Source organism: Echeneis naucrates, chromosome 10 (assembly GCF_900963305.1).
Source record: "Echeneis naucrates chromosome 10, fEcheNa1.1, whole genome shotgun sequence".
NCBI lineage: Eukaryota > Metazoa > Chordata > Actinopteri > Carangiformes > Echeneidae > Echeneis > Echeneis naucrates.
Window position 1 is genome coordinate 9,096,152 of NC_042520.1, and position 27,151 is coordinate 9,123,302.

General features: G+C 40.1%; 1 protein-coding gene across 3 annotated transcripts; it reads right to left on the bottom strand.

The window, feature by feature from the left end:
- Positions 1 to 443: 443 nt before the first annotated feature.
- On the bottom strand, positions 444 to 26,940 carry rab28 (RAB28, member RAS oncogene family). Of its 3 annotated transcripts, XM_029512236.1 has the most exons (8): positions 26,523 to 26,940; positions 21,700 to 21,796; positions 18,712 to 18,800; positions 16,963 to 17,092; positions 5,527 to 5,630; positions 5,359 to 5,436; positions 2,820 to 2,921; positions 444 to 2,029 (listed from the first exon to the last, which is right to left on the bottom strand). In XM_029512236.1, the coding sequence occupies exons 1-7, from the start codon at positions 26,595 to 26,597 to the stop codon at positions 2,826 to 2,828; spliced, it is 669 nt and encodes a 222-aa protein (XP_029368096.1). In that variant the 5' UTR covers positions 26,598 to 26,940; the 3' UTR covers positions 444 to 2,029; positions 2,820 to 2,825. The 3 variants fall into 3 exon arrangements, with proteins under 3 accessions (XP_029368096.1, XP_029368097.1, XP_029368095.1); XM_029512237.1 differs by lacking the exon at positions 2,820 to 2,921; XM_029512235.1 differs by lacking the exons at positions 444 to 2,029; positions 2,820 to 2,921 and adding an exon at positions 2,978 to 4,911.
- Between the last annotated feature and the right edge of the window lie 211 nt (positions 26,941 to 27,151).

A 27,151-nucleotide genomic window follows, 5' to 3' on the forward strand; every position in this document is an offset into this window, starting at 1 on the left:
CTGTGTAAGTGGCAGACTAAGACAAATAAATGATGGAAATGATTAGTCTGTTGCAGTTTAAATTGGAATAAATGAATGGTAAGTTGCTGATTTTGAGACAAAGAGCTCCATAACTGAAGCAGGTAGTAGCTCTAACAGTGTTTGTTGTTTCATTCAGTCGTAGATGCGACTTGCTGTGCCCAATCACTAACCGCAACTGAAACTCAACAAAAAAAGGATTGATTAAGCATCTTCCTGCAGGTCATTTACATCTCCTGAAAACATTTTAGAAATAATTTTACTGCCTAGGGTTGGTCAAAGATTAGATGGACTAGTGGGGTTAAATTAAAAATCCTTTAATATTCTCTAAGCCCTTCCTGAAGGAACACAAATAAAAGACTATAAAAGACTCAAAAACCCAGTACAAACAGTATGTACTCACAAATGCACTGCAGAAATCATTACTCTTTTCCATGTTGCATTTTATTTAGAAACACAAAACTGTGTTGCTGTGTAATGTCAGCTACAGTATGTGTTCACCTTAAGCTGTACATTCTTTTTTCTTTTAGGTATACATTTTGTTTACATTATAGGAATTTACAAATGTGTTGGGATGATTTCTAATCATTGATCATTTGTAATGAAGCAGAGCTTGCTTTTATGATACAAACATGTATTTTAAACATATTGCAGATAGATTTGTAGGTGGACGTCACGTTACATCCCAAGATACCAGTTGATGATACCCTGTTCTATCATGTGGAAACTATTTTGACAAAACTGGCTAAATGCACAATATCAGTTTCCTCTTACTAAAACAAATAAATCAAGCTAATGAAATGTGGTCATATTGGAGATCCAATGAAACATTTCATGCATCATTAACATTCATCAATGCAAACTTCTGTTCTATAACGGACAGTTGAAATAAGGCTATGAGAGACCTAATAAAATGATGTATAGTTCAGATCAGCTCTTCCTCAGCTTGACGCTCAGATATTTCCTGTGTCATATTAATGTAGCTTTATCAACACAGCATCTCAGCTGTCCTCTATCAGGACGATCCAAGCCATGTCACATTGTGTGAAAATGCATCGCTAAAGTATCAAAATGCAACCTAGACTCTAAAGTGGAAACAGCTGGAGAACAGAAAAAAATTAAACTTGTTTAAAGTAATTTAAAATGTAAATATGGACACAAAGATTGTAAAAATGAAATGTTTCAATGTAAACTAACAAAACACAGTTTAAATCACAGCACAGCTAGTGCAAGCCCGTCATTGGCAAATTGAAAACAGACAGATTTTAGTCCACAGCATTTTCACACCTGTCAGCCCCTCTCTGTAACTACGGGGCAGCACAGACAAAAGAAGTTCTCAACAAAAATTTGGTTTCAACTCCTTCTTTAAATCCCATTTATGCTTACCATGAACCCACTTATGTCCACTCTATGACTGCCGCAGAGCCATAGACAAACTCAACAGGTGTTGATGGCATCATCTTGAGAAATATACTGCCGTGTATCAATTCATTAAAACACATGTTCTTAATAGCAGTAGAGAAGGATTATACATATATACATAAAAATATTTTAAATTAGTAGAGTGACTGATTGTAGTAGTTGTCTTCCCTCTAAGCAGTCAGCTGCATATTAAGCTGTAAATCAAATAATTGCTTAGAGAGCCTTTAAAAATTAATCAAAGGAATAAAACAATAGCTGCGTAAACTTGAGAAAACTGAGGTCAGCTTTTCCTTTTTTTGGTGAACAACTCTAGAAATCATTCCTGTCTAATATCTGAACAAATGGCCAACTCATCTTACCTGTACAACTAACACACAGGAATACAGAAAACACACTATGAACACAATTCATCCAGTCACCACTAAATCCTGAAATAAGGAATACTGACAAAAGACAATAATTTTACTTTTTGTGTGTGTGTGTGTGTGTGTGCGTGTCACTGCACCACACACATGGAGCTGCGAGGGGCATTGACTGTCTTGGCCATGGCATCTTGACTGTAGTTTACAATGTCTGCCTTCACCACGCGCTGAAAAGATGCAAACAGACAGAATTTAAAAAATGACCTCAAAAGAATGAACAAGGAGTCAAATCTTCACAGTGGAAAAGAGGCTGAAGATACAGAGACTGATTCAACTTCACTCTGATAAGTGAAAAGCTAAGTAGGTACTGAGAGTAAAAAAAATCTCAGTGGTTGACTATTAACCATAAAAATGTACTTACCAGCACCTCTAAAGCTAATTAATGAACACTTTGTGTCTTATTGGATAAAGTCATGTAAAATGATAATATGATTTTGTAAACCTTATCATCATTGTGATGTTAGGCAACCAAGTAAGACTGCTGTAAATCTAACCATCTCCTGGCTGCAGCTTTAAATGTAACTGACAACTATGAGAGTGATTTGCGTCTTCTTATCTTACGTTTGGTAATAAAACATGTTTCGCAAATTGCCTTTTTCTTTAAAATAAAAATTCCAGCTATGATTTAAGACACTGGTCTCAATCTTGAGGCAACCCAGTCAGGAGGCAGATGGAGGTCAAATTGTTGTTTGCCTGTTTCCATCGTGATGTTTTTTTATCACTACTTCACTCTCAACAAAGTCTGGACTTGGATTCACGATACAATGTCACAAACAATAGAAACTCCATGACAACACAATACAAAAGCAGGTATTTTTGATGGGTTTCTCTACATTTTCTAGAACCATAGGCATTGAAAGAGTCCACTACCACGATTCTACAAAGCTGCTGTTTCTGCTTTCTAAAAGACATATGACAGATTGACTGAGATAGAGCTGTGCAGCAGTGCAGACATACTTCCAGCTATTGAATAGAACATATTTTGCTTTGGTGGTTGTTCTCTTGTCTAATTGGGCCTTCATCCTGTGGGTAGTCCACCAGCTCAGCCTTCACGATCCTCTGAGCAGGTTCAACATGTCAGAGCAATAGCATGACAAAGAGAAGCAAAGAGACAAAAAAAAAAGGACAGAGGCACGAGAGAGGAAGATGAGGGTGAAAGGAATGAAGAGAAAAGGCAGATAAGGTGAGGAAAGGATGAGGAAGGGGTTATGGGGTGAGAGAAATTAACAACAAATGTAAAAAAACACCAAGAAATATGAAGCATAGCAGCAATGGACACACACAGCGCAGATTATAAATAAAAAATGAATATTAAATCTGCCAGAATATGGCTGACTAATGTTTTTCAATTAAAGATATATGACTTAAAATTGCCCTTTAAATATGAGAAAGAAAACATTGTAAAAACATAAATTCTGTGGCTCGTCTGTAGCAGTCTATTTGATATTTCCATAATAGAGACATATGTTACATATGTGGAATTGAGAGATTGTTCTCCACAAGTCTGAGGTGTCAGTGAATGTTAATGAATGATAAAAGAAAAGGTCCTGAGTATTTTCCAAATCCTGCATCTGATATGTTTAAACGTCCTGATTAATTTTGGCAGTTCCTGTGGGGGAAGCTATACAATCATCAGTTATTAGCTTAAATGTGATCTTAATGATGTAACAAGCTGCTGGACCCTCAGCTAAATAAGCACAGACGAGGTGACCGCATGGCTGAATCCCAGGCCCTGGTTGGCTGTCTGATTAACGAGCTGCCGAAGCCTGGTGTCGGAGTCAGTGAGTGATCCGCGGCCTCCGTATGTGATCTAGCAGACAGAGGACCATGACAGAGAGGGCTGCCAGGCAGATATAATACTGTCAGGGGTTGTGACCCTCATGTTCAGCTCTCTGAACCTGACAGCTGATAATGAGGCTTCACGGCCCCACAGCTAGACCCAAAGCCATGAAGTGCTCAAAGCCTCATCTCTGAATCAGTGGCACAAACTCACTATGTCATTCCTTTGCCTGTCCAGTTTTAGACAACTATATGTCGTGTTTTTGGATAATTTTATGCAGTGATTCTGATAGAGAACTAAAAAAATCTTAGTCTCTTCTTCAGTAAACATAAGTTCACTCTGTTACTAGTTAAATCCTGCTTTTCGCTCTTTTTTGCATCATTTTCAACTAATTATTTTCATGATTTTTGAATAGACAAAATTAAGATTTGAAGATGTTACTTTGGGGGCCGGGAAATTTTTTTTTGCATTTTTTACTTGTTATTTTCTACACCAAACCTAACTGTGAAACATAATTGTAAGATTAATGAATAACAAAATAATATTCGATTGGAAATGGATAACAACCCAGTTGAACTTCATTGTTTATTGAATATGGTAAAAATAGAATTGAAGTTGGAAAAGTGGTCTCAGACTTTTACATCCGCTGTCTACTTTTCCTGATTTACAGTGAGAAGTTTCAGGAATGCTATGATATATATGGAAACAACTTTTTTCCTTGTAGCACTAGTGTTGACAAAAATATATTGACAAGCATAAGGAAGCTAATATCTCATATGAATACATCATATTCTGTAGACACAGCATAGAGTATTCTAGGATTTCACACTGGCAGGTTTTGTGTCTTTCAGCCAGCTAGTTTAGCCTTTTTTTTCATGAGGTACAGCTGTATCCAGCCACTCACCCTTTAATTAGCCCGGATTAAAGCACTTTGCCTTATTGACAGAGCTATCAAGGGAGGGGAGGAAGAAGAAAGTAGATAGACAGCTCCATTAGTCTGTGGTCATTTGTATTTAGTCAGCAGCAGCGTTGGTGAGAGGAGAGGGTCTTGAGAATTTGGCCAATCCTTCCCCTACATGCTCTCCCTTCTCATGAGGTCCTGACCTCTCTGTAGCCCCCAGGCTCATCAACTACTACCCAGCCAGAGTGGCTCCGAGCGGTCATATCAGACCCAGGATTAATGCTTCTGGGGGAGGTGAGCTTGTAAATCCTACAGCTGCCACCATTGGGCACCTCAGTCTGGCTGGCAAGCTGAGACCCTGTTTTAGCCTGAAACAGTGGAAGATAAACCAAATAAATCAGAATCCGGCCCTAACCTCTTCACCTTTACAACTGCCTACCTTTAACCTCTGACTTCATGCATTAACGTGGTCAATGTGGGTGTATTTACAGATGGCCAGTGTCACTGGCAGGTAGACCATCATAGGAGGCAGACGTAACAAACTCATGTTTATACAACAAAAGGTTTTTTACAGTGTGTGGTGACCTGCAATGACCTAACACACTCTTTGTGACCTCCTTTACTTTCAGGCTTAACCTTTTGCAGAAGAAGTAAAACTCTTGGTACTTTCACTATTTTAACAATCATTACCAAATGTAAAGACATTGCAGAGCAGAGCAATATCCCAGTTAGGAGCAAGAAAATTAAAATGTAGCTTAAAAAGCTGTCACTGCAGTGCAATTAGAGAGAAAGACCCCAATACTATTGTGGCTCACCTGGGACTGCTCTATTTCTGCTTTGTTTAGCTTTACACCAAGAATTTCAGCAGCCACCCTCTGGAAACAAAGGTAAATCTGGAGTGGGAGATAAGAGCAAAATAAGTCAACTGAAAAACACTCTTCATTCTTTATATTTAACAACTCAGTGAATCAGCTGGTACAAACCGAGTCCCCTGTCTTGGCGGATACAAACTGACTGATGAGACTGTTCTCTTGACAAAAGCGCTGGTGTTTGTCAGCCTTCACTGTTCTCATGTGCTCCAGGTCAACTGTGGATGAAACATAGTGTGACGTGTAAGAAAAGTTGGGATGGCTTGATAGATAGATAGGTAGATAGATAGACATGGTGGTTATACAGCACTCATACAGGGTTAACTGTCACATATCAGAACATAAACAAAAAAGATAACTGTTTACTTGAGTTGAGATAGAAGGAGTCTGCCTAGTGTATAAGGATCGTACACATAAAGACGTGAAAGCAGAGCATAATTCATTTGTTATGTTATTTTCAAACCAAGCTGCAGAGTCCACTGATTGTTGTATCTTTGAATTTATGGAGGGAGTCATTTCAGGGGATTTGAGAGTGGACATGATCAATTCAGTAGCCCCAAGCTTCCTTTCCAAGCTTGTATCCAAGTTTGATGTGACACATTCCTCAGTGTAAGCCTAGTACTACTGCAGCCCGAAGCCATGAGCCTCTGTTTGACCCGAAACAGACAAACCAGCCCAGCTGCAGAGAAATACTTAAGAAACAATACGTGGATGACCGAAGTCTTCAGGCTACACTCACATCGAGAGTGTAGATGGAGAAACAGTTTGACTTATGAGTGTGCTGGCCTTTAAGGTGGGCACACAGGCCCAAGAACTGGAACTGTCACCTTCATACTGATTTACTGTGAGCGCACAATGACAGCGCCTTCCTTTTTACCTATTGTGATCACATCTCTGTGCATTCGACTCCTGTGCACTGATACCAGGCGCTTTGCTTCTCTCCTTCCTCACTATGGGGTCACACCAGGGTCAGTGAGGAAGGTCACCTGGGGGTCTTGCTGTTGAAAGCAATAGCTTCGCTCTTTATTTGTGGCTTTGTGCAGAAAGGCGGCCACGCCCGCTATCTAGTGCATACATGACTATGTTAGCTGGAGGAGGTCAGGCTACTGTACGGTGTTGCATTTCTGTCGTCCCCCTGAGTTTTGCTCTTTGTGTTAGGTTTCATTGAAGTTGTCAAGGATTTACCCTGTTCTCATGCCCCTTATACTGCGTGCGTGTGCGTGTGTTCGTGTGAGGATAAAGCCAGAAGCACAGAAATGAGACAGATACAAAGCAAGGCAGAAATGTAAACACTACACTACCCCAGTATTACTCTCATACGAGTCAAAAAAGTTAAAGGCCAATCTACACAGGTAGAAAAAAAATATTACTTGAAAAGAATGATTTCAAACTAAAACAAATATTACCATCATCATAAGTGACATGTAAACAAAAGCCATCCTGGGCAGGGGCAAACACTTTTACAACTACTCAATGTCGAGGCCAGGCTGTCACATCTCTGCAGTACATAAACATGGCTGTCTCATCGGCGTCAGCAGGTTATTAATTCCAGTCATTAACAGTGGACGTACCCAGCATGCTACTAGAAGTAAACAGAACTAATCCTTTGGATCCTGCACACTTGGGAAAGGTTATCAATCATGTGTCACAGTCAGATTAGTGAACATTAACATAGCGGCTGTGAGTAAAAAAGGTACTCTGCTTGTGGATACGCATCAGGTGGAAAGTCAGAGCTGAGCAGGAAGGAAAAAAAAAAAGCTACAGCTTGACCTCTAAAAAAAAATCTGAATTGAAACAATAAACAATATGTTATGGCAGATATTTTGATGATCTCTTGATTTCCTGGTTATTTTCAAAAAAGGTTTTGGTTTGTTAAAATGTGCGTATTTGCTGCTTTTCTTTACACATCTGCACATTGATTATATTTGTCTTTTTTTAACGCTTAATAGACAAAACAATGAGCAATACATTGCGAAGAGAAGATGCATTTAGTAGTTGTATGATCAGAGAATGGACTTTTTGGAATTTTTATGGAGCTATAGATGTTCAAGCTTTCCTTGTACCAAGCACTTCAACCTTAAAATGGAAACATTGGCATCTGATAGTGAAAATCGGGTGGTATGCGGTCAGAGTTTCTACTAACCTTGAATTTGTGGTGTTCAAAATTTTGTCAAAATGTATTCTAATAGAAAATGCACCGCAATACAAAACACTTGATTCTGTGCATATTCCTGTCACAGTTTATTATTTGTGAATAAGTACTAATAGGAGCACTAATAGCATAAATGGGATTAGAGTTAGTCTACGTTCTCACAAAAGAATTTAGCGGCATGTGACATCTGTGTATGTAAATTGAATACAGGACTTATCCTACAGTTTCTGTGTTTTCCCCCATTTTTCTCCCTAATGTACCCATTTCTACTTATCAGGTGAAAACAATCTTTCTCCGATGATCTGGTTTCCCTCTTTTTCTGTCAAAGTGTACATCAGCTTAACAACCCCTAGGAAGTGACTGCAAACACAAAATAAACTGTTTGGGCCTCCAATAGAGATAGTGGAGGGGATCATCACTCGTCAAGAGCAATGGCCCTCCCTCGCACTGGTCACCATCAGTGTTTATGTAAAAGGTCTGCCTGTCATTGCAGTGAATTGCAAGACAACAGTTAGATTCATATCTGGCAGATAAATTAGGCTTTTACCATAAAATAACTCAGTTTTTATTGTGGTAACCTATTACATAAGTGGGAACGCAATCAAATGAGTAGAAAATATGGATGGTCCTCTCCGCAAGTTAATGTCTATATGGATGTCAGCTTAGATCCTTCATGGAAAGAATCCTTTCACTGGCAGACCTGATTATCCTGAAACCAGACAGACTTGGAGGAGTTTTTATTTCATAAAAAAAAAAATCATCAAAAATCTTGGATTTTGGTTGGATTCATGTGCCTACAGAATGCCTATATACCAAAACCCTTTTTATTTTATTTTCACTAAAAAGATAATACACCAACTGGCAATTACTAAAATTTACCCGACGGTAGCTAATGTAAACTAATGTGACCTAACTTGAAATGGGTATTTCCTTGTAACTGAGATTACCAAGTTTCCTGTCAGTAGCTAAAATAAGCAACTTGCAGGGACGTCAAGGAAGGTTATCATGGAAAAAAAAAAAACTACAAATGATATTGATATGATAATTAATATAAATAATTGTCCACTGTTCTGTGCTATTAATTTATTTTCTGCATGATTCGAATAATTTCAAACATTTTTATAGACAAAATCGTTGAATTTGCACATTTCCTGTTCAAATACATGAGAGAAAGGCGAGGTGCTTGCCTCATTGCGCAATCCCTCACAAACTGGGGTAACAGATGTAATAGGTGCATGCCTGTTTCTGTCTCTAATGTCACCAATATAATGTTTGCCGATACTTTCATTATACATCCTGATTTTCCACAGCCCGGCTAATATCTTTAAGGTATATGTGTGACATATTTAGTCTCGCCGATCGGACATAAACCGGAATGAAAAGGCCAAAGATGAGGCAGACAGTACTCTGCTGTACTGAGGGGGTGTGTTTGAACCGGCGGGGGCTTGTTGCTGCTGTCCTTCTGGCCTTGGCGGTAGGCACTTATTAGTTAGCTATTTTCGGGTGAGTCAAGTGCACTGCAGCTGTTTGTTTTAATGTTCTCTTCCACCTGACTGGCAAAATGGAAGATGTAGATATGATATCTAAGTTTTAAAAAAAAAAAAATCACACTGAAATGTGAAAAATGCTGATGAGATATGAAACACAAAAGTGTGTATGCTGCCAGTTGAATATTGAATGAGCTACTGTTTTGGGTTCATATAATTTTATTTCTGACTCTCTGAACTCAGTGCCTCACCAGCCATGAACCTCACCGCACGTCACTGGCTACTTGTTTTATAGAGTTGTAAAGTCAGAGCTTTTCACATTCCTCGATAATCTAATATTTAGCTCTCACCTGCTGTTGGTACATCACCTGATATGGATGTTGTCTTGCACTTTGGAAGTCGTACTTACCACCCCTGAAAAATTTATCAGGGCAGCATGCGATCACGGGAAACATCAAGCTAATAGGTCTATACTGGCTAATCAGCTCCAAATCCTACATTATACTGTGTGATCCTCAGAGGGCTTTTAAAAAACCATGCTGTGATAACACAGACACATACTTACTGTTCTGCCGAGTCGGCTGCTGGGGACCAATTGGAACAGTTTACCCCACAAGCAACAGCCAGCAAATAAGCTTGACATAACACAGTTAATTGCCGGCAGTCTTGCTTTAAACTAAACAGCAGTTGGTGCAGTGGTGAATTTGAGGGCTAAGGGAGGAATGTGTGAACAGTGTGTGTGTCTATGTGTCTGTGTGTGGTAGTAATGGTTGGGCGTGTGTGTTGTCAGAGACTTGGGGCTCCAAGGGGTCATATCCCATTAAATGAAAGTTACAGGGTTGAGCCTAATCAACCCCAGGGGAGAACCTATCACTTCCAACATTACCTCACACTACGCCTTCAAGACCCCGTAAAGAGGGTTTGCCTCAGTTTCCTCTCAATGACGACCATGAACCAATTCAGACTGTATGGCACAGGCAAAAATGATCAAGTCCAAATCGTAATGAAATGACTCTCAACTGTCTGAGCAAACTGTTCGCTATGTCCCACTAAGCCTAAAAACATCCCAGAACTACTCTGCAGCGCTGAATAGGGCTTTGTGAGTCTCTGCTGTGACACGCTCCTTAACATTGATGTAACACAAGACCAGTGGCACCACATCTGAGGTAGAAAACATTCTCATGTGTCTTCAAGGATCCTGGTTACTCACAGCAACTTTTCCCATGAATGCACCACTGCAATGTCCCCACATGTCGGACTATGTTAAGTGCAATAAGATTTGTGACCAAATTAAACCCTTTGTGGGCAAACGCCTGTCAAATCTCTGCAAACTCATTTAAGAGTTCATTGTGCAATCATTATCAAAGACCACAAGACATCTGTATATCTGCTCCCCATCCCTCCTATACAGGGGAAGGCCATGGTGTTTTCTGCCCAAGACCATTTTAATGCCTTCCTTCCTCAAAACATTTGCAAACCCTTTTGAATATTTGGAAACCTGAATTTTGCAACTCAATTTGTGGTCCTTCCTTCATTAGTGAACTGCTATCTTAAGGGTTTCAATATTATTTATCTGATCCGATTATCAAATTCTTTCAAATCTCATATGCAGTTAAAAAGTGTGAAAAACTGTATTTCTCAGTGTGGTTTGTTAGGTATCTCATGTCCCAACTTTCAAAAGCAAAAACCATATAATATTTGTGAATTAAACAACAGGAAGTAGGAAAAGCAGCAGAATATTTTCCTTGAAAAGTCCGAGAGCGAAAGATTACTTATGAGTGGCATTTGTTTTTCACTTAAATTTCCTAGTGCATGATATGGGGAAACACTAATTACCTTCAAAACTCAGTAAAAGTGTAATGAATCATTCTGTGTGATGTCTGTTTAAATTAGACATTGATTTAAATTTCAGAGCACAAGTGGCTAATAAAACAAAATGAGTAGACGAATTTATGTGAAGATTTAACTGACTGAGTCCAACTGGTTTACATGACTTGGCGTGAGCTCATAAACACTGAGGGTTTTGAAATATCAAGGGAATGATAAGTTTCTACCTGAATTAAAATATGTACAGCATTATAAAAATGAAAACAATAATGGTCTTTCCCCGTCAGTAAAGTACTGGCTACTTCTCTGTTTCATTTATTTTTATTCAGGAATACAGTATAATACAGAACTGCCTCAGAAAAAGTTCTGTTTTCTTTACTTTTAAGACACTATGCCGTCATTCAGAAGTGAAGCAACTATGCAAACGGCACTCTTGCACATTTCATTAGACCTTAACAGCGAGGATATTGTTTACAGTGGGCGCCGTTTATTTTCTGAGGGCTGGAACATCTATATTAATGCAAAATCACCTGAAACTTAAAATAATTTTAATATTAGCATGGTTAAAGTCCAACATTATGCAATATTACAGTAAGCAGTAGCCAATAGTATAACATTTTTGACGACATTGTGCAGCCTGACTTTAGCTTGTGGTCACATAATTAGAAATAATAACCAGGACATTAAAGTTTGAAAGTAAGTTATTAATATTATCATGACTTTTCTGAGTCAGCACAGACAGATGAAGTGCTGTTAGTAGCCGGGTGTTGTCGAGGTGAGCAAGGCCCGTGCAGGAGTCCTCAAGGGAATCCTGACAGAGACAGAGCATTCTTTGTGCAGCGGCGCCCCTGCCCCGGTGGCCTGAAATGGGCTGGGACCATCAGGGGACTCGCTTTCCACTAGAGCAGAAGTGTTCTGTCGACAGCTCATTGATCACAGCTCATCTTGTCATTTGATCGGTCTTCAAGAAACGATGTGCAGACGCACACTCGTGGAAATACACATGCACATATTCACACCAAAACATAATCAGATACTCCACAGCGGCTATTAAAACAATGTGGTCTTCCTCCCTAGTCAAGGAATGCAAAACAGACACTGTCCACTGGTAGCTCTACAGGCAGAGAGAGAGCTGGAGTCTTGGGCTGTCACTGCTACAGTAAAACATGGGGCCGAGAGCCTCGCCGGCTGGGTTAACAGGCTCGCAGGACTTGTGAAAAGTGAACAAAAGACCCAGTTCTGAGCTGACCGCACAAGGCGCTGCCCAGGGTTTCACTGGCCATGTCCTCCAAACTCTCCTGTTGCTTTTAAACTAAGTGGACTTTTATGGGCGAGCAGTAATACACAGCTCTGTGAGACGGCAGAGTAATATGAACTATAACAATTATACTGAGCACAGGGGAGCATTTGAAATTGTATGCATCACATCGCGATAAGTCTACTTATAATTATAAAGTCTTCCTATGAGGAATGATGGGTTGAACTGGCCTACATATTCAACAGCAGCCAAAGCAGTGAACTGTAACATGGAAAGAGTGCTCTGCTCATGACTGCTTGAGCAAATATCCACCAAGTTAAAAATCTGAAGCAAGAGCAGGGTGAAAAGACAGTGATGTAATATTTCACACCACAAAAAAGTAGATCTAGCAAAAAAGGAGGTACTATGTTGATATTTCACATACATTTATAATATATGCCTGTGGATCCAGATCAATCGGTTATTTACCCAGCCCCGTGTCAGCGAGGCCCCTTCCAGGAATTCCTCCATATCAATGTTGTGGAGAAGCAGAGAAATAAAGTACAGCCTGAGCATGATGAGGGTTCCAGGCTGCATTCAGGTCAGGTGGCTAAGCTGTGCTGTGCAACACAAATGGCCCATGACCTACCACACAAGAAGGTATTCGAAGACTGATCTTCGACTGCATGTGCAACAATATTTGCTTTATGGATGACTAAAATGAATGAGGACTTTCCATGTTTCGACAGCCATGAGAGTCAAGAGAGATGAGCGCAGAGAACAGAGCCGGGTCAAACAGTTGTTACAATTAAATCTTAACATTTTGTTCATTTAGCATGGAGCTCTGGCTGGGCATTTGCTGCATTGCTCTGTGTGGGAGAGACCACCGATCAGCCACCTGAGTAGGATTAAGTAAACCCTTGAAAGTCTTCTTCAATCACTGATACACACACGTTTCAGCATCTGCAGCTGCAATTTTACACTGACTTATCAGCCACAATGTAATACAGCTGTAATTCTTCTTTCATCCCTCTATCCTTGTTGTAACCTGAATCTCTATTTCCTATCTTTTCCAGACTTGCAGAAAGACAGCAGGCTACAGTCACTGCGGTTGCTGAGACAATTTGATACACACGTCTAGGCTGACCCTTTACCTTAAATAAAATGTGAAGAGAAACAGGAAACACTGGATTTGCTGTAAACTGTAAACATTCCACATCTTTAGCCAGCCATACACCATGCCTTACTAGGTCTATATACTGTATATAGAATGTTTAACAGTGTCGAACCTGTGGTTGCGCTACCCACAGTGCAACACAGACACTGCTGACGTGTTCATCTCTTCTATCTGGGGAGGGGTAAGAGTACTGGGCTTTTGTCCCACCACATGTCTATTGTGGCTAAACCTTTCCCTTGGGGGCAATTAGGACCTTTTAGTTTGTTGTAAGAGGACCTAAGTAGGAGTGGGTTGAGCCAGGAAAAACATTTTTGAGCTAAACCAAAAACAGAAGCACATTGAGCTCCTCTGCACTCCTGGACTTCTGAGCATCTCTCTATTAAGAAATGTGCAGGCCTACATTGAACAGACAGGAACTGTGGCAGCTTTACAGGGGCAGGGAGGTGATGGGGGTAAGAGAGCTGGGGAAGGGGGAAGACTTCAAACTGCACCCAAGGCCTTGCCAAGAGGGCAAACAACTCAAGACCAACAATGTTGGTGGTAAGGACATGCTTCAAGAGAATCAAGGGTTAGGGGAGATCCATGTTTCGCTTTAGCTTTCAAATGGATGGATGGAAAACTGGGGAGAGAGAAGTGCGACGGGTAATGGTATGCGGTGAGATCTGCTGTAGCGTGCAGAAAGCAAACACACGCATGTTGTTTAACACAACAGGGACACAGAGCCAATGAAAAGACATTACTGTAAGTAAAGGCAGCTACAGCAGAAGTGTTAGTCTACACATGTGAGAGATAAGACTTAAGAGTAAGTGTAAGTATGTGATTGAAAGAGTTAGTGTTTGCACAAGGATGAAAATGAATGTGCAAGTATGTTTGAAAGATGGTACAAGATAGGGCCTTGGGGAAGAAAGAAAGGGGACAAAACACTGCAGAAGAACAACACAGGTAAGACATAATTAAGCACACAAAATGTCTTGATGCGAGGACCTTATCTCCCTGCAGAACGAAACATTTCCCATGCTGGCCTGAGTAGATCGGCAGTGAATGGTGTTAGAACCTCTAAAAAGCCATGAGTGATGAGAAGGGGTTAAGAGAACTGAACCCATTTAAGTCGCCCAAATAAGGGCTGTAGAAGCCTATGATGGATGCCCTGGAGTTCCTGAGGGAGAAAGCACTAGAAATGGGAAGGGTGATGGGTGGGGAGCAAACAGGGGTCCTGTGATCTCCACTTAATAAAAACAAATTGGTTTGATAAACAACACAGGCTTCATGTCTAAAGAGAAATACGTGCACTGATTTCAAACAGTAATGCAGGTCATTTTAAAATAGTGATGGTCCCATTCAATCATAATATACATTAAAAAACAAACAAAAAAATTCAAACTATGATTTAGAAATACAAACAGCATGCCACATTTTTTATATCCGCATCTGAACACTAACTCTGATCTAAGGTAAATAGTCAGTCAGCATCAGGCCACATGCAGCTGTTGTTAAGCAACGAGTAACAGATTTTATAGTTTGGATTCCTATCAAAACACGCATTACTTATTAGTCTTCTAAAAATGAAACACTCGAGCAGAGGAAGAGATGACTGCGTAGCAAGTCGACATCTCTCTTGAGAGGTTCCTGTGTACCATACAGTGTTACACACTGAGCTGCACTATAATAAACAGTTATAGCATGTTTAAACAGACCAAGAGCTTAGCATTCTTCCATTACCCATGTGTTCCCAGAAACTCTACAAGTGTGTCACTTTACCTAAGTGCATGTTTCTGTGTACAGCTGTGAGTGTCTGTGTGTGCATGCCATTGCATAAATAATTGTGTGCACATATGTGTGCCCTCAATAAAACATTTCACTGACTTCCTCTCTGAATTGTTACAAGTGGTGCTATTATTTAAAACAAGGCTCTGGGCAGCATCTAGAGGGCACGGGGGTGTAGCATACTGGTGCTTAATAAGCACACTTAACCTCAGCTGGCCAAGCTAAGCCAAAGAAAGGAAATGTTGTTCCCTAGCAATGACATGGCACAGGAGGGCAGTCAGGGCAGCGTAAGAAGAGGAGGGGAGAGCATCATTAATGAAACAGTCTGGTCCATGGTCTCAATTACAAGTGCACTGTGCAGAAGAAGAAGACAGTGTTCAAATTAACTCAGCATGCAAGCAAAAGATAGCTCTGTCTAAATGACGTACTGTCAGCAATCACCTTAAGTTTATCTAAGTGGAAACCCCACAATATCCCCTGAGAGAATAACTCACAGACACATAAATCTGTAATGTTTTTATAGTATTTTTGTTATGTCTGTACTTCTATTTCAGTTGTCACAAACATGTTGGCTCACTCAGTCCAATATCATGGGAACCATTTGGTGGAACTTCAGTCCCACAAGAATGCTGTATATGTTAGGTTGGATTTACTGTTAAAAGTGTGTGTGAGTATTCAAGTTGGAAAAAAACAAAAAAGCTATACTTAAAAAGGATATCAGCAAAGGAGAAAAAAGTAAATCAAAAATGTATGTGTAGACATTACTAACAGGGTAGCTACACTAACGTTCTTCTAACATCCATAAAAAAATTAATCAATGAGTCAATGAGAGGGCCCTGAGATTCATAAAGTCCTACAAGGTAATTGATTTTTCCTTGTGCAGGAATCTGTGTGGGATTTTTTTTTCTCCTATTGGAAGAGAAAAAACACACATGGGCCATTCTCAGTATTAAAGCCATTAGGGGGAGTATGACAGTGTGAGTGTGGGGGTGAGGAGCATGACAGCAGGATGTACAATACATACATATTACAGTACACACACTCACCCATACACCACAAATCTAGCCTAAATACAGAGGCGCCCACCGTTAAAGCTGGGGCATTAGGAGATGCAACGGATGCGAAGACAAGAGAATCTGCTCTCGACAGGCGAATTAAATCGTGACCTATGGTCCCCATTGAGTAACATTAGCGAGAGCTTCCTGTGTGCAGGCACCAGTCTGTTGACCGTTTATCATTGGCAAGGAAGGTGGACAGTCACCATTACACACACATACTCTGACGCCTCACTTTACAATAACACGGCGGCAGCCATGACTCCACATCTGTCAAAAGGATGTTTAAAAAGAGTCATCATTATTACTCTTTATTTTGGAGATGGGTGGATGGGTGCAGACTGATAGGAGGAGAGCCGTCTGGTTAACATCGAGCTCCTCTTCTTAACCAATGACTCTGGATGAAGCGCAGTCTCAGACTGGGGGGCCAGGCGGGTACGGACTGGGAGGGAGGGGGGGACACAGATAAGCGGTGCCCTAGGTCCACTGGCCCAGGGATCTTAAATCATTGTCTGTCACTCCCGAGAGTTTCCAAACATCAGCTCTCCCATCGCTCCGAAACTTCACTTTCTTATCAACAGGCTTATCACACAGATCAGTTGTCTGGTGCTTTAACAAACACATTTGTTACCATCATACTCTCACTCCTATACACACAAACAGACACACAAAATGAAAAATGGTTCAGGGCGAAATGAATAGAGAAAAACTCTCTTCATTCGCTCAAGTAGAAATGAAAACAAAGTGCTTAGACTGTACCTACATTTTTTCAGAGTAGTGCACTGCTTCTTCTCTGTAGAATAACAAGGAATCTATGTCTGTCTGTGTAGTTACGTACGTGTAATACTCACTTTTGTTCCCAACCAAGGAAACAACAGGCTGGATATCAGATTCCTCGTTGGCCTTCTTCACCATGCTGAACCAATCCTCCAGATTTTCAAAGCTCTGGTAGTTGGTAATGTCATACACCAGGAGAACACCCTGCATTGGAAAAAGGGGACCTAACATTGACAGTCATGCACTAATAATTATGGCTGTATTAAGCTTAATTTCACATTTACTTAACTCATACTCATTTATATGGACGTTAGTCAAATTGAGTGAGCATGGGAACAGTAGGTGGCACTGCTCCTCTTTTTAGAGTAGGGGACAGACTCCCAGAGAAGGGGCATACTCACTTGTTCAGACATAACCTGAATTAAGTTTAGCACAATTAAGATCTAACTAAGAGCATGAATTTATGCTGATCGCTTTTAAAATGAACCATGGCTTGCACATAAATTCCCCGTTTTGTAAGCACACACCAAATTCAGTGCAGAATAGAGGTCAAGTTTGGTTATCTACTGTCTGAGCTAATGAATGAAGGTTGTCTGCCTAGAGACGGTTTCCTCCTCCCTAAGTAATCCCCAACACTGTATGCACTGCAGAAAGAGTCATGCAACAACCAGAGCCATGTTTGAGCAAACACTCAGTCCAGATGAAGCTGTTTACATGAAGACATAAATTAATCAAAGCGTAAACAGAGATACAAGAACTTTTGGCATGGTTCACGACAAATCATCTCATACCTCAGCTATCTGCTCCTTCAAACTTCTGCTATTTCTAAATGGCTCCAAATGAGTATGGGCCAAGGTAAATGTGTCTACTTTTACTGCATGATGCAACACGACTGAAGGGGTGTCTGTTGGTTTTTGTTCAGCAGACACGCACTGTCACAACACACAAGGTTGGTGACGACAGGCTATGCCTCTGACAATTACTGCAAGTGTCTCTGAAACAGCCATGATTGATTACAGGATGCACAGTGTTGAACAAAAGGTGTGAAAGTTCCATACAGCGCTGATGGAAAAACTGCTTAAGCAAAATGTTGTTATGTGGCATTGATGTATGACATTTTGCTTGCAAAGGGGAGAGAAAGTAGAGGGCACATAAAATGCCACAACACACACAACGGCTTTCATTATTTTTAAAACCAAGCGGATTTATGAGATGTAAAAGAACTAATGTCTGTTGAGTTCCTTTGTAAAAAGCTACTGTTTTTGTGAAGTGTCCTGCCTGCCACAGGCTGAAGTATTTGTTGCAAATTAGACAAACCAGTCTTTAAGTAGGCCTCTTCAATCAAGAGGCATTCTGGACGTGACAGATAGCACTCGTCTATAGTAACACAGCTACCTGTGAAGGGTAATGTTCCTGGCACATCCGCAGACTAGTCTGCACTCTCAAAAATTATGATGGTTGCACAAAGCTCAGCTGTCATTTCAGTTGTTCTGTTGGCAAAGCATTACATGGTATATAACTGTAAAAAGATAATTAATCTATTATGTGTGTTTTCCTGCATGAGCTGAGCATTCTTTAAAGTTTAAAATTATATAGACTGACAAACTAGACTAATAACACTGTCCATGTTTAGGAAGTGAGAAGCATCAATAACACGAATTTTGTGCATTTACAAATTTCCTTTCCTTGCTGAGACTAATTTGAGTGAAACATATTTTTTTGTTTGCCTACAGTTAGCAGAATAAAAGGCTATGGTAGATCCATATATGTTTTTTGGGTAGATGAAAGAGTAGCAACAGAGAATTGCTTGTGAATTTACTTACATGAGCTCCATATACATATTTATCCAACATTTTCCCTCCTAACGTTTGGCCTCCAATGTCCCACACCTGCAGGGTCACGTTCAAATTACCTACAGCAAAGAAAGAGGCAGAAAATCTTTAATATCAAGGAGGACAGATTTTAAATGATAAAAATACCCATGTCAGCTTTATAAAATGGGCATGTTTCATGGTTTATTTTGCTTTGTATTTATTTTTATAATATTTATGTCTGATAACCAATTGAATCTAATTCAAAATTAATAAAAAAGTTAAAAATGCAGCAATTTGTGGCTTCCATTTTGCTTTATTTAATCATTAACTTGTTTGTTTTAACATTGCACATAATCCTGAGGAAATAACCAGTCAGATGTAATTGGACCCTGTATTTTGTTGAGTGATTTTGATAATAAAAACCAATGCTGTTGATGTACATAAAGGAAACAATAAATCAGCAAGTAATCTTTCATACTAGGCATTCTTGTCTGGCAGGTCACCCACAGCTCACATCCAAGAATATCCAGCCCAGAGATTGAGGTGGATAAATAGGTACCCTTACCCTCTAATTTAAACATTCTCAATACTCTGGCAGTAAAAAAAAATGGCTCTTTATTAGCTGGTGAAGAGCTGTTTGTATTGTGCCATTTCCTGCCAAGTTAGAAAAGTAAGAAGAATTATGTGCTGCTAGGGAAAATAGCAACAATTAAACACAAAATAAAGGGAAAAGAAGACCCTTTCCTTAAGACTATGGAAAGAGAACGAAGGAGTAAATTAGAAATGGGGGAGAGAAAGACAGGCACAAAAACCAAATCCAAATAAATATTTTCTTCCTCTGGAAAATGAAAGGGGTGGTTGAAAAAAAAAGGGACGACCAGACAGCAAGGAGTTTATGTTGGTGTGATGAGGGCCCTGCGTTCGGCTGGAGCGACGATGGGGAGCAGAGCATACACTGTGGACACGGCTGGACGACTCAATCCTTTCATAAGTCTCCCTTTTAAAGCAAGGAAAGGAAACGCTCAAGTTCACAGTCACTACATCTAGACTATACAGTGTCAATGTAAAGCTTTGCTGAGGAGTGCAATGAATAACGATTAAAGAGCCATCCCCACCCATCCTCGGACACTGTCTTTATTTATGTTTCACAGATTCACAATGACTCAACAGTGCTGACATTTGTCTGCATATATTTTGCAAGAAGTAGAAAACTGCACATGTGGCCAGATAGACCAACTTTAATACTGATTAAAAAAAAGGTCAGAAGAAGGAAAATGTTGAGAAGATATTTGTCCCCTTAGTGTGACATAAAGGTTGACACAGACAGCAACTTGCAAAAGCTTGAGTTTGACAGATTTTATCAAGTAGATTTCACCTCTAGTCTGCTCCCTTCACCGCCTGTACCTCACAGGTTTGGCAGTGACATCTGGAAGAGGTATTGTTATAAAAAGCGCACACAGAGGAGACTGTTGTGTGCCAGTCGGCCTCGCCTCACCTCTCCCTGCGTTGGAAAATGTACATTAAGTTTGACAAGCTGGGCCTTCATGGAGAGAGGGGCCAATGCTGGCTATAGGCTACTCTTCCCCCTGCTGCAAAAAGACCCTTATGGCCCCATAGAGACCCGGAGAGCCACACAACCTCTCCAATACAAGGCAGGGTGGGGGTCCTAACGAAATTTAGGACCACCCAACTCGCAGAGCCACCCTCCTCTTCACCAGCTCATCAACACCCAATTCCCCAGAAAATGGGCCATTTAACAACTCCAGTGTCAGACCTTGCGTTGGTGCTGCCCCAGAGATGCAGATCCACGTACGCTGCATTTAAACAAAGCTTACAGTTTTACACTTGAGTGAGTTGTGATTATTTCAGGAAAGAAACTTACTGGAAAAAGAAGTCAAACGATTAACAGCATTTGTTCAAGTTCATTTCAAGGAGTCGAGCCCAGTCTGTGCTTTTAGTTGGCTCTTTCATTCTGACTCCACCACAACATATTTGGGGGTTTAGTTCTCCTAAGTCTCATAAGCTGAAACTGACACAAAATCAAAATAGAATCCTTCAGCCAACTCACAAATCAGCATAGCTTTTACTTTTAGCACTTAATTTGCCCTTGCCTAATGTTGTTTTATTAGTAATGAAAGAATGGAGCCACTTTGCAGATTTCTGGAGCTTATGTCTTGGCAGAGTTTGAGAAAAACCATTTAAAATACTGAAAATTCCCATTTCGCATGGTAGGAAGTAAAATAGCGTCTAAATATAGCATTAGTCAATAAACATTTATTTTACAGATCTAAGGGGGATACAGAGTGTGGCTTTATTTCTGTGGGTTCAACATAAACAAATAAGAACATGAATGTTTTATGTGGTACAGGACAAAGATCAGTTGAACTTAAGGATCAGTGATATGGATATAAAATGTTAATGTATTTACTCTGTACTGTGCCCACAGAATTATGAGCATGGCTCGCCTGTTTGGACATAAGCTGTCCATTGGCCTTGTGGAGTCAAAAAAAAAAAAAAAGCGTGCTGTTTGCTCTGGAGAGAAGAGCTTTCAGAGTGAATAACCCTGAGAAGTGGCAGACACTCTACAATGAGGAGCTACCAAAAAAGACACATTCAACTCCTGACTTAACCTGAAGAATAAACTTTTCTTGGAAATAGTGGGACAAGAAAATATGAGAAATAAAAATATGACAGAGAGTGATGGTGGGACAACTGGCTTCTTTGTTAGACTTTCAATGAATATTCTGCGCTTGAACACCAATAACTTAGGCAGGTACACACAAACATCCAAAACCTTAAGGTTGATATTACTGTATTACAAACAACCATAAACAGTCAGGCCAGTCTGTCTACATACAACCTTGCCAAATGCATATACTCAGTATTTTATTGAATTAACAGATCTGCAGTCTGTCACTACTTGCTTGTTCAACACGCGTGTCCATGCTGTGTCTTTGAACAAGTGAACACTCCCTAAAGATTATGAAGGTGTCTCACCTGGAAGGCTTATTCTCTTCAGAAAGAAATCCAGGCCAATGGTTTGTTTGTACTGCTTCCCAAAGGCCTCCTGCGCAAATCTAGTGGCGAGTGATGTCTGAAACAGAGAGACAAAGGGAGAGATGCGAAGATTGAGTGTCAGAGCACCTCTGCAGCAATCAGCAGGGCTGAAAATATGTCATTCAAAGTGAAGTGTTTTTTAAAATAAAATGCTTTCCAGAAAAAGGAGAATCCTTGATTGCGTGAACAGTATTAGACATCACATAAAAAAACAACTAAATATCAAAGCATGATCCAGAGCAAAATGCAAGATGCAAGAAAACTCCTTCCAAAGAAAATATACAGGACGTTGAAGGACTTTCTGAAAAATAGATTTGAAGGTTTGGTTTCATCCACACTGCCATGTGGCCAACATTGCTTTTTACAATAGTAAAATTTTAAATATTTCTAAAAATATAAGGATTTCCTTTGTCATATCAAAACTCTAAGTAGTTCTTTTCCACAACAGCATACAACAATAATCCGCAGGTGGTGTAACCTTTAAATCTGCTCTGTCTGTAAGATGTTCATTTCATTATTACAATTCATTTTAAACACCTTCAAAAACTGACTTAAAGGCAGGATGAGGTAACTGTCGACCTCCTCTGCTGTCTCACTACTCAGGCACAGTTGTGACAGTGAAAATCAATGTGAATTACAAAAACAGGTGTTGAGTATGTGTAATGTCTCCAGACTGCAGACCTAATAATTGCCACAAATTATAAAACCTCCATCACTGTCACTGTTGTGTTTGAGCAGAAAAAAATTGCATGTTAGGGGCTCTCCTGAAATCCATGGGAATTCATAGCATAGGCTTGACATGCCAAGTTTAATTCATTTTGATGGATGAGGATAGGAAAAAAATGAAGTGCTGAATGTCTATTAGCTATCTTTAGAGCAGTGTGCTTACATAAACACAACAGAGAAGTGAAGCAATGGGATTCCCTAAGTGTTCATGTGGCAGCAAATGCATTTTAATGCAGTACTTGACAATCACTGAGGGTTAGAGGATTTAAAACTAAATTCTTTTTCTCAATCCACTAAGCTTTCACTTGAGCCTGTGCCCTTATCTACCTTCATTCAGTGTAATAATTTCTCAAATAAGACAGATTGCTTTTTCTTTTTCTTTTTTTTTTTTAATACCCTTCAGAAGACCCAATGTGAAATTATTAAGGAACTGCTTATAACGGTTTACCCAAATCTTGTTCCAGTAAACAAGAATGTTAGGTTTATTGCTGTACTAATTTGTCAGGCTAACTTATATTGTAAAACTGGTATGTTTATCCAAGCTTGGATTTTGGGGAAAAATAAAGTTTTATCCACCTAATTCTTTTAAAGGTTCCTTAACCTGCCGACTTTTTAAATCACAGCCTATGAGGCATGTCACAGGCTCAAGAGTGACTGAAAAATTACTAGAGGTGACTGACGCAACAAGGAGAAAATCGGCCATTTAAGTAGCCCAAACAATCACTGACAACACAGGAATAACAAGCTCGGACAGCAAAAATGTATTCCACATGCTCGCATTGGCCTAGTCGGCCATTTGTCTTGGCATTCCAGTAGCTTGGCTCTCTTCCCTCAACGTAGACCTTTTTTTCCATCATACAACTGGAACCAACCAGCAAATGTAAGAGCTGGCGTAATCTTGACACTCCAACAGAGAACAGCACAGGGTCACCAATGATACCAGTGCCGGGAAATGGGGGAAGTTCTACTGAAATAAGAAACTGAGAGAGAGGGAAAAAATACGGCAAAGCTGACGATATCCATGTGATGCAACTCTCTTGATAGAGGTAGCGAATTATTGCTGTGCAGTATCAAACTATGTCTTTATTCTTCTTAAACAGTCAAGACAGATATTTCTGTCATTCTAATTAAGAGATGAAGTGCAAAGAAAATTGCTGGTATATGGTATCCTTTAATGCACAGAATCTGTACCTTGAGTGCTTTTTTATCCTATGGGACAGAGAACAGCAAATACTGAAAAAAAATGATTGGCTTATAACTCACGTTGAAAAATAGACCTGTGTGTAAGTTAGGCCAAGCGCCTTAAGAGCCTGGCTAAATGTGAGTCTCCATATTTTAAAAACATCTCGCTCAGGTGGACAAGCCTTCCCACATCTCCCTATATTTCTGAATGGACAACCGACCACAAGCAAAAATACCACAGAAAAAGCTGTCCAAGAAAAACTGATCCCATTGCAATTTGCAGAGCAAATTGACATTAATAAGGGGGGAAACGGCATTCAAGATGTCAGTCAGTGGTGCCTACTCAAAATGGGGGGCAGGGCTCCTGTTTTCTGCCCAAAACAGACAAGCAGGTAAGTCATTCAGACAGTGACGAGCTGACACCTGGCAGCAATGTGAGGAGGGTTATTAATGTAGCGTATCTACTGGGAACTGAGTTGTGTGTGTTCTCTAAACCCCCTCGCCCCAAAAAGAAAATGTCGACTTTCCAAAATGAGAACATTCATTTTTCTCACTGGGTCTCACCATTACTGCTACATTCATTTTCTTTCTCCCAGAGGAAGGAGAGATTAGTTACGAAAGGGGATGTGTAGATGAAAAAGCTCTTGATGTCTCTCCCTTACATTCACACTCATTCAACTTGGGATTTGAAATGCAGTAGAGAAGAAACATGGCTGAATTGTCATGACAACCTGCTTGCTATGTTGCAAATAATTGTTTGGTGTGACTTGGAAAAAATTCCACTGTTGTGGATGTGAGTTTGAAATGATCTTAATGAATGAAACTCAAAGGATTCGGTCTAGTGGTTATAAAAGAAACTGAAACCAACACCAGCCCACGAGAACACCCTGGGGCAATTAGTAAAATTTGCAAAGACAGATACCATTCATTAAAATAGGGTATATTTTCTGACCACTCAGACATTAATAAAACCATGTCTACACATATGACTCCGAGTTTTATTTAATTTATCAGATGAGAAAATGAAAAAATAGGGTAATCAGGGTTGTTCTGATTAAATGTAGCCTCACTCTGGAGCCTACACAGAGGTTCTTCGCCAGGAGAAGATAGGTATACTGACAGAAACTGAAACCACCAATTGCAGAGCCTGGCAAAGCAAACTACAGTTTTCCTTCATCAGCTATGGGACTCTGTGTAATACTGTACAGTGCTGTGTTTCACCCCAGGTTCAGCGAGCAGTAGCACTCCTGAAGTGTGCAACAAATTTAGTGAGAAAATTCAACATCAAACTCTATTTACTATTCAAAATGGTAAAAATAAAGCTTTTATTTTAAAAAAGACATTTCAAAAGATAAATTTTAAGTTTATTTCATGTTTTTTCCTCAAATTGTCTGTGTAGTTCAGGCAGACACTTGAGTTTACCAGACCAACACTACTAAAAATCTGTATTTCATATGATCCGCATAGGCTTGTAAACCAATGCCCATACACCTTTTGATGACTAACCAATATAAGAATGTCAGATAAAAGGAATATATAATTTCTTCACAGCGTAAGACAGTGGAACACTGCACCGCAGGCACATAGACTACAACTACATTCAATGGCACATGCATTGTGTATTAAGAGCTGGGTAGACTTAATAGGTTTAGAAGAAGGGATTTGTAACAGATTTAAATCCATTATGCTATCTTTGAGACAGAATCAAAACTAGAGATGTACCTCACTTTTGTAAAACTGGCCATCGAATTTACAACACTGACTTGAAAAAGAGAAATGCAGTTTTACAACTCATTCATTTTTCATACAGTTCACACTAGAGCCTTGGCTTTTGAAAATAGAATCTGTACATGTAATTTAGATAATGAATGTTGATTGATTGGCCTCACATTAAATCCCAACATTTAAATTACAGTGCAAAGTAAACTGTTACTTTAGACAATAAAAGGAATCCTCGACAAATTGTGCTTGTCATTTAGCAACGCTAACCTTGCATGTCTCTTACTATAAACCTCTACTGACTTCAAGTGAGCTGTAAGGTTCTTGAGTCTGGGTTTCTTTTTTTCATAGATTACAACTTAAGCAGTGTTTCAGTGGACTTGAACTTTATTGAAAAACTGCATGTAAATCTTAAAAAGGTAGATCTTAAACACACAAGCAAAATCCCCCCTCATGAAGAAAATAACTCTCTTCTGTACAATCTGTATAATATAAAGTGATTGTGGAGTTGAATCAGTAGCTATTTAACAAAGTGGAAGGGTTTATTACTGAACCAATGAAGAAAGGTGTGCCTAATAAACTGCATGTTTACAAGTAAAATCACAACAATTTAACAATGAACCTTCAGTTCCTTGATAAAGAATAGAAAGCATCTGATATGTACTGAGTGTGTGTGTGTGTGTGTGTGGTGGGGGCTGACTAAATGCAGTCATTGAGGTGCAGGTTTACTAAATATTAACAGTTCAGAAAGGCTCGTTTCAGGGGCTACACGTACAATGTGGTTCAGGAAGGACACTTTACTGCAGGACGAGTACTTCAAATGTCAAATGTATTTTCCGAAAACAATGGTTTTGGCTTTGAGAGCAGGACCTTTGTTTGTAACGGCCCCTGTTTCCACAGACATGCTGGTCCTTTAACTTCACCACCTCTGCCAACACGGTCCTGCTGTGTTTTTAGCTCATAGCCGACTTAGCTATAGCAGCGTCGGTCGCCATGGTGACCGAGGAGACGGTGCACGCGTCAGGACGAGCAGGATAGAAAGTCAAACACACAAAGACACACTTCATTCCTCTATGCGGACATTTTTTAACTTGTAAAAGGACTTTGTGTAAGTTGTGAGTGTGTAATGGTCTCACCTTCCCACACGCTCCGTCTCCAATCACTACAATTTTAAGCTGCCTGTCCTGGCTGTCCTCCTCAGAGTCCGACATTACGACCAAATGTGCCCCGACTGTGTTAAACTGCGACTCCAGAAAACCGCTGGCCGTTTGTTGTGTGTAGCTATCGGGATAATCACAGATGGATTAAACGTCCGTTGAGAGAGCTAGCAGGCGCCATTTTGACTCCACTGACACGGACTTCTGCTCCGCTCTGCGCGATCCACTCACACACAAGTCCTGCAGCGGACAGCGGATTGTCGGGCTAATAACCGGGGTTAGTACGCTGCGGAGACGCGAGCCCATGGGCCACGGTTTAGCGTTTCAGTTATCAAATGTTTTCATTGTCGCTCCGATAAGGTTTCGGGCGGATGACAGGAACAGAGCAGAACCGGAAACCCGGTCACCGCCGGTGTGGTTGCGTCCCGTGCGTGACGCGGAGCGGTTGTCATGGTAACCGGGGGGTCAAAGTGGAGCTCTTAAAAACAGACGAACGGCAGCAAAATCACAAATAAAATATTTTTCTGGCGCTCACAAATCTTTAAAAAGGGTCAGATTTGAAATTCGCTCTTTATTTACAGATACAAGCAATTGGTAGAATTTTACAA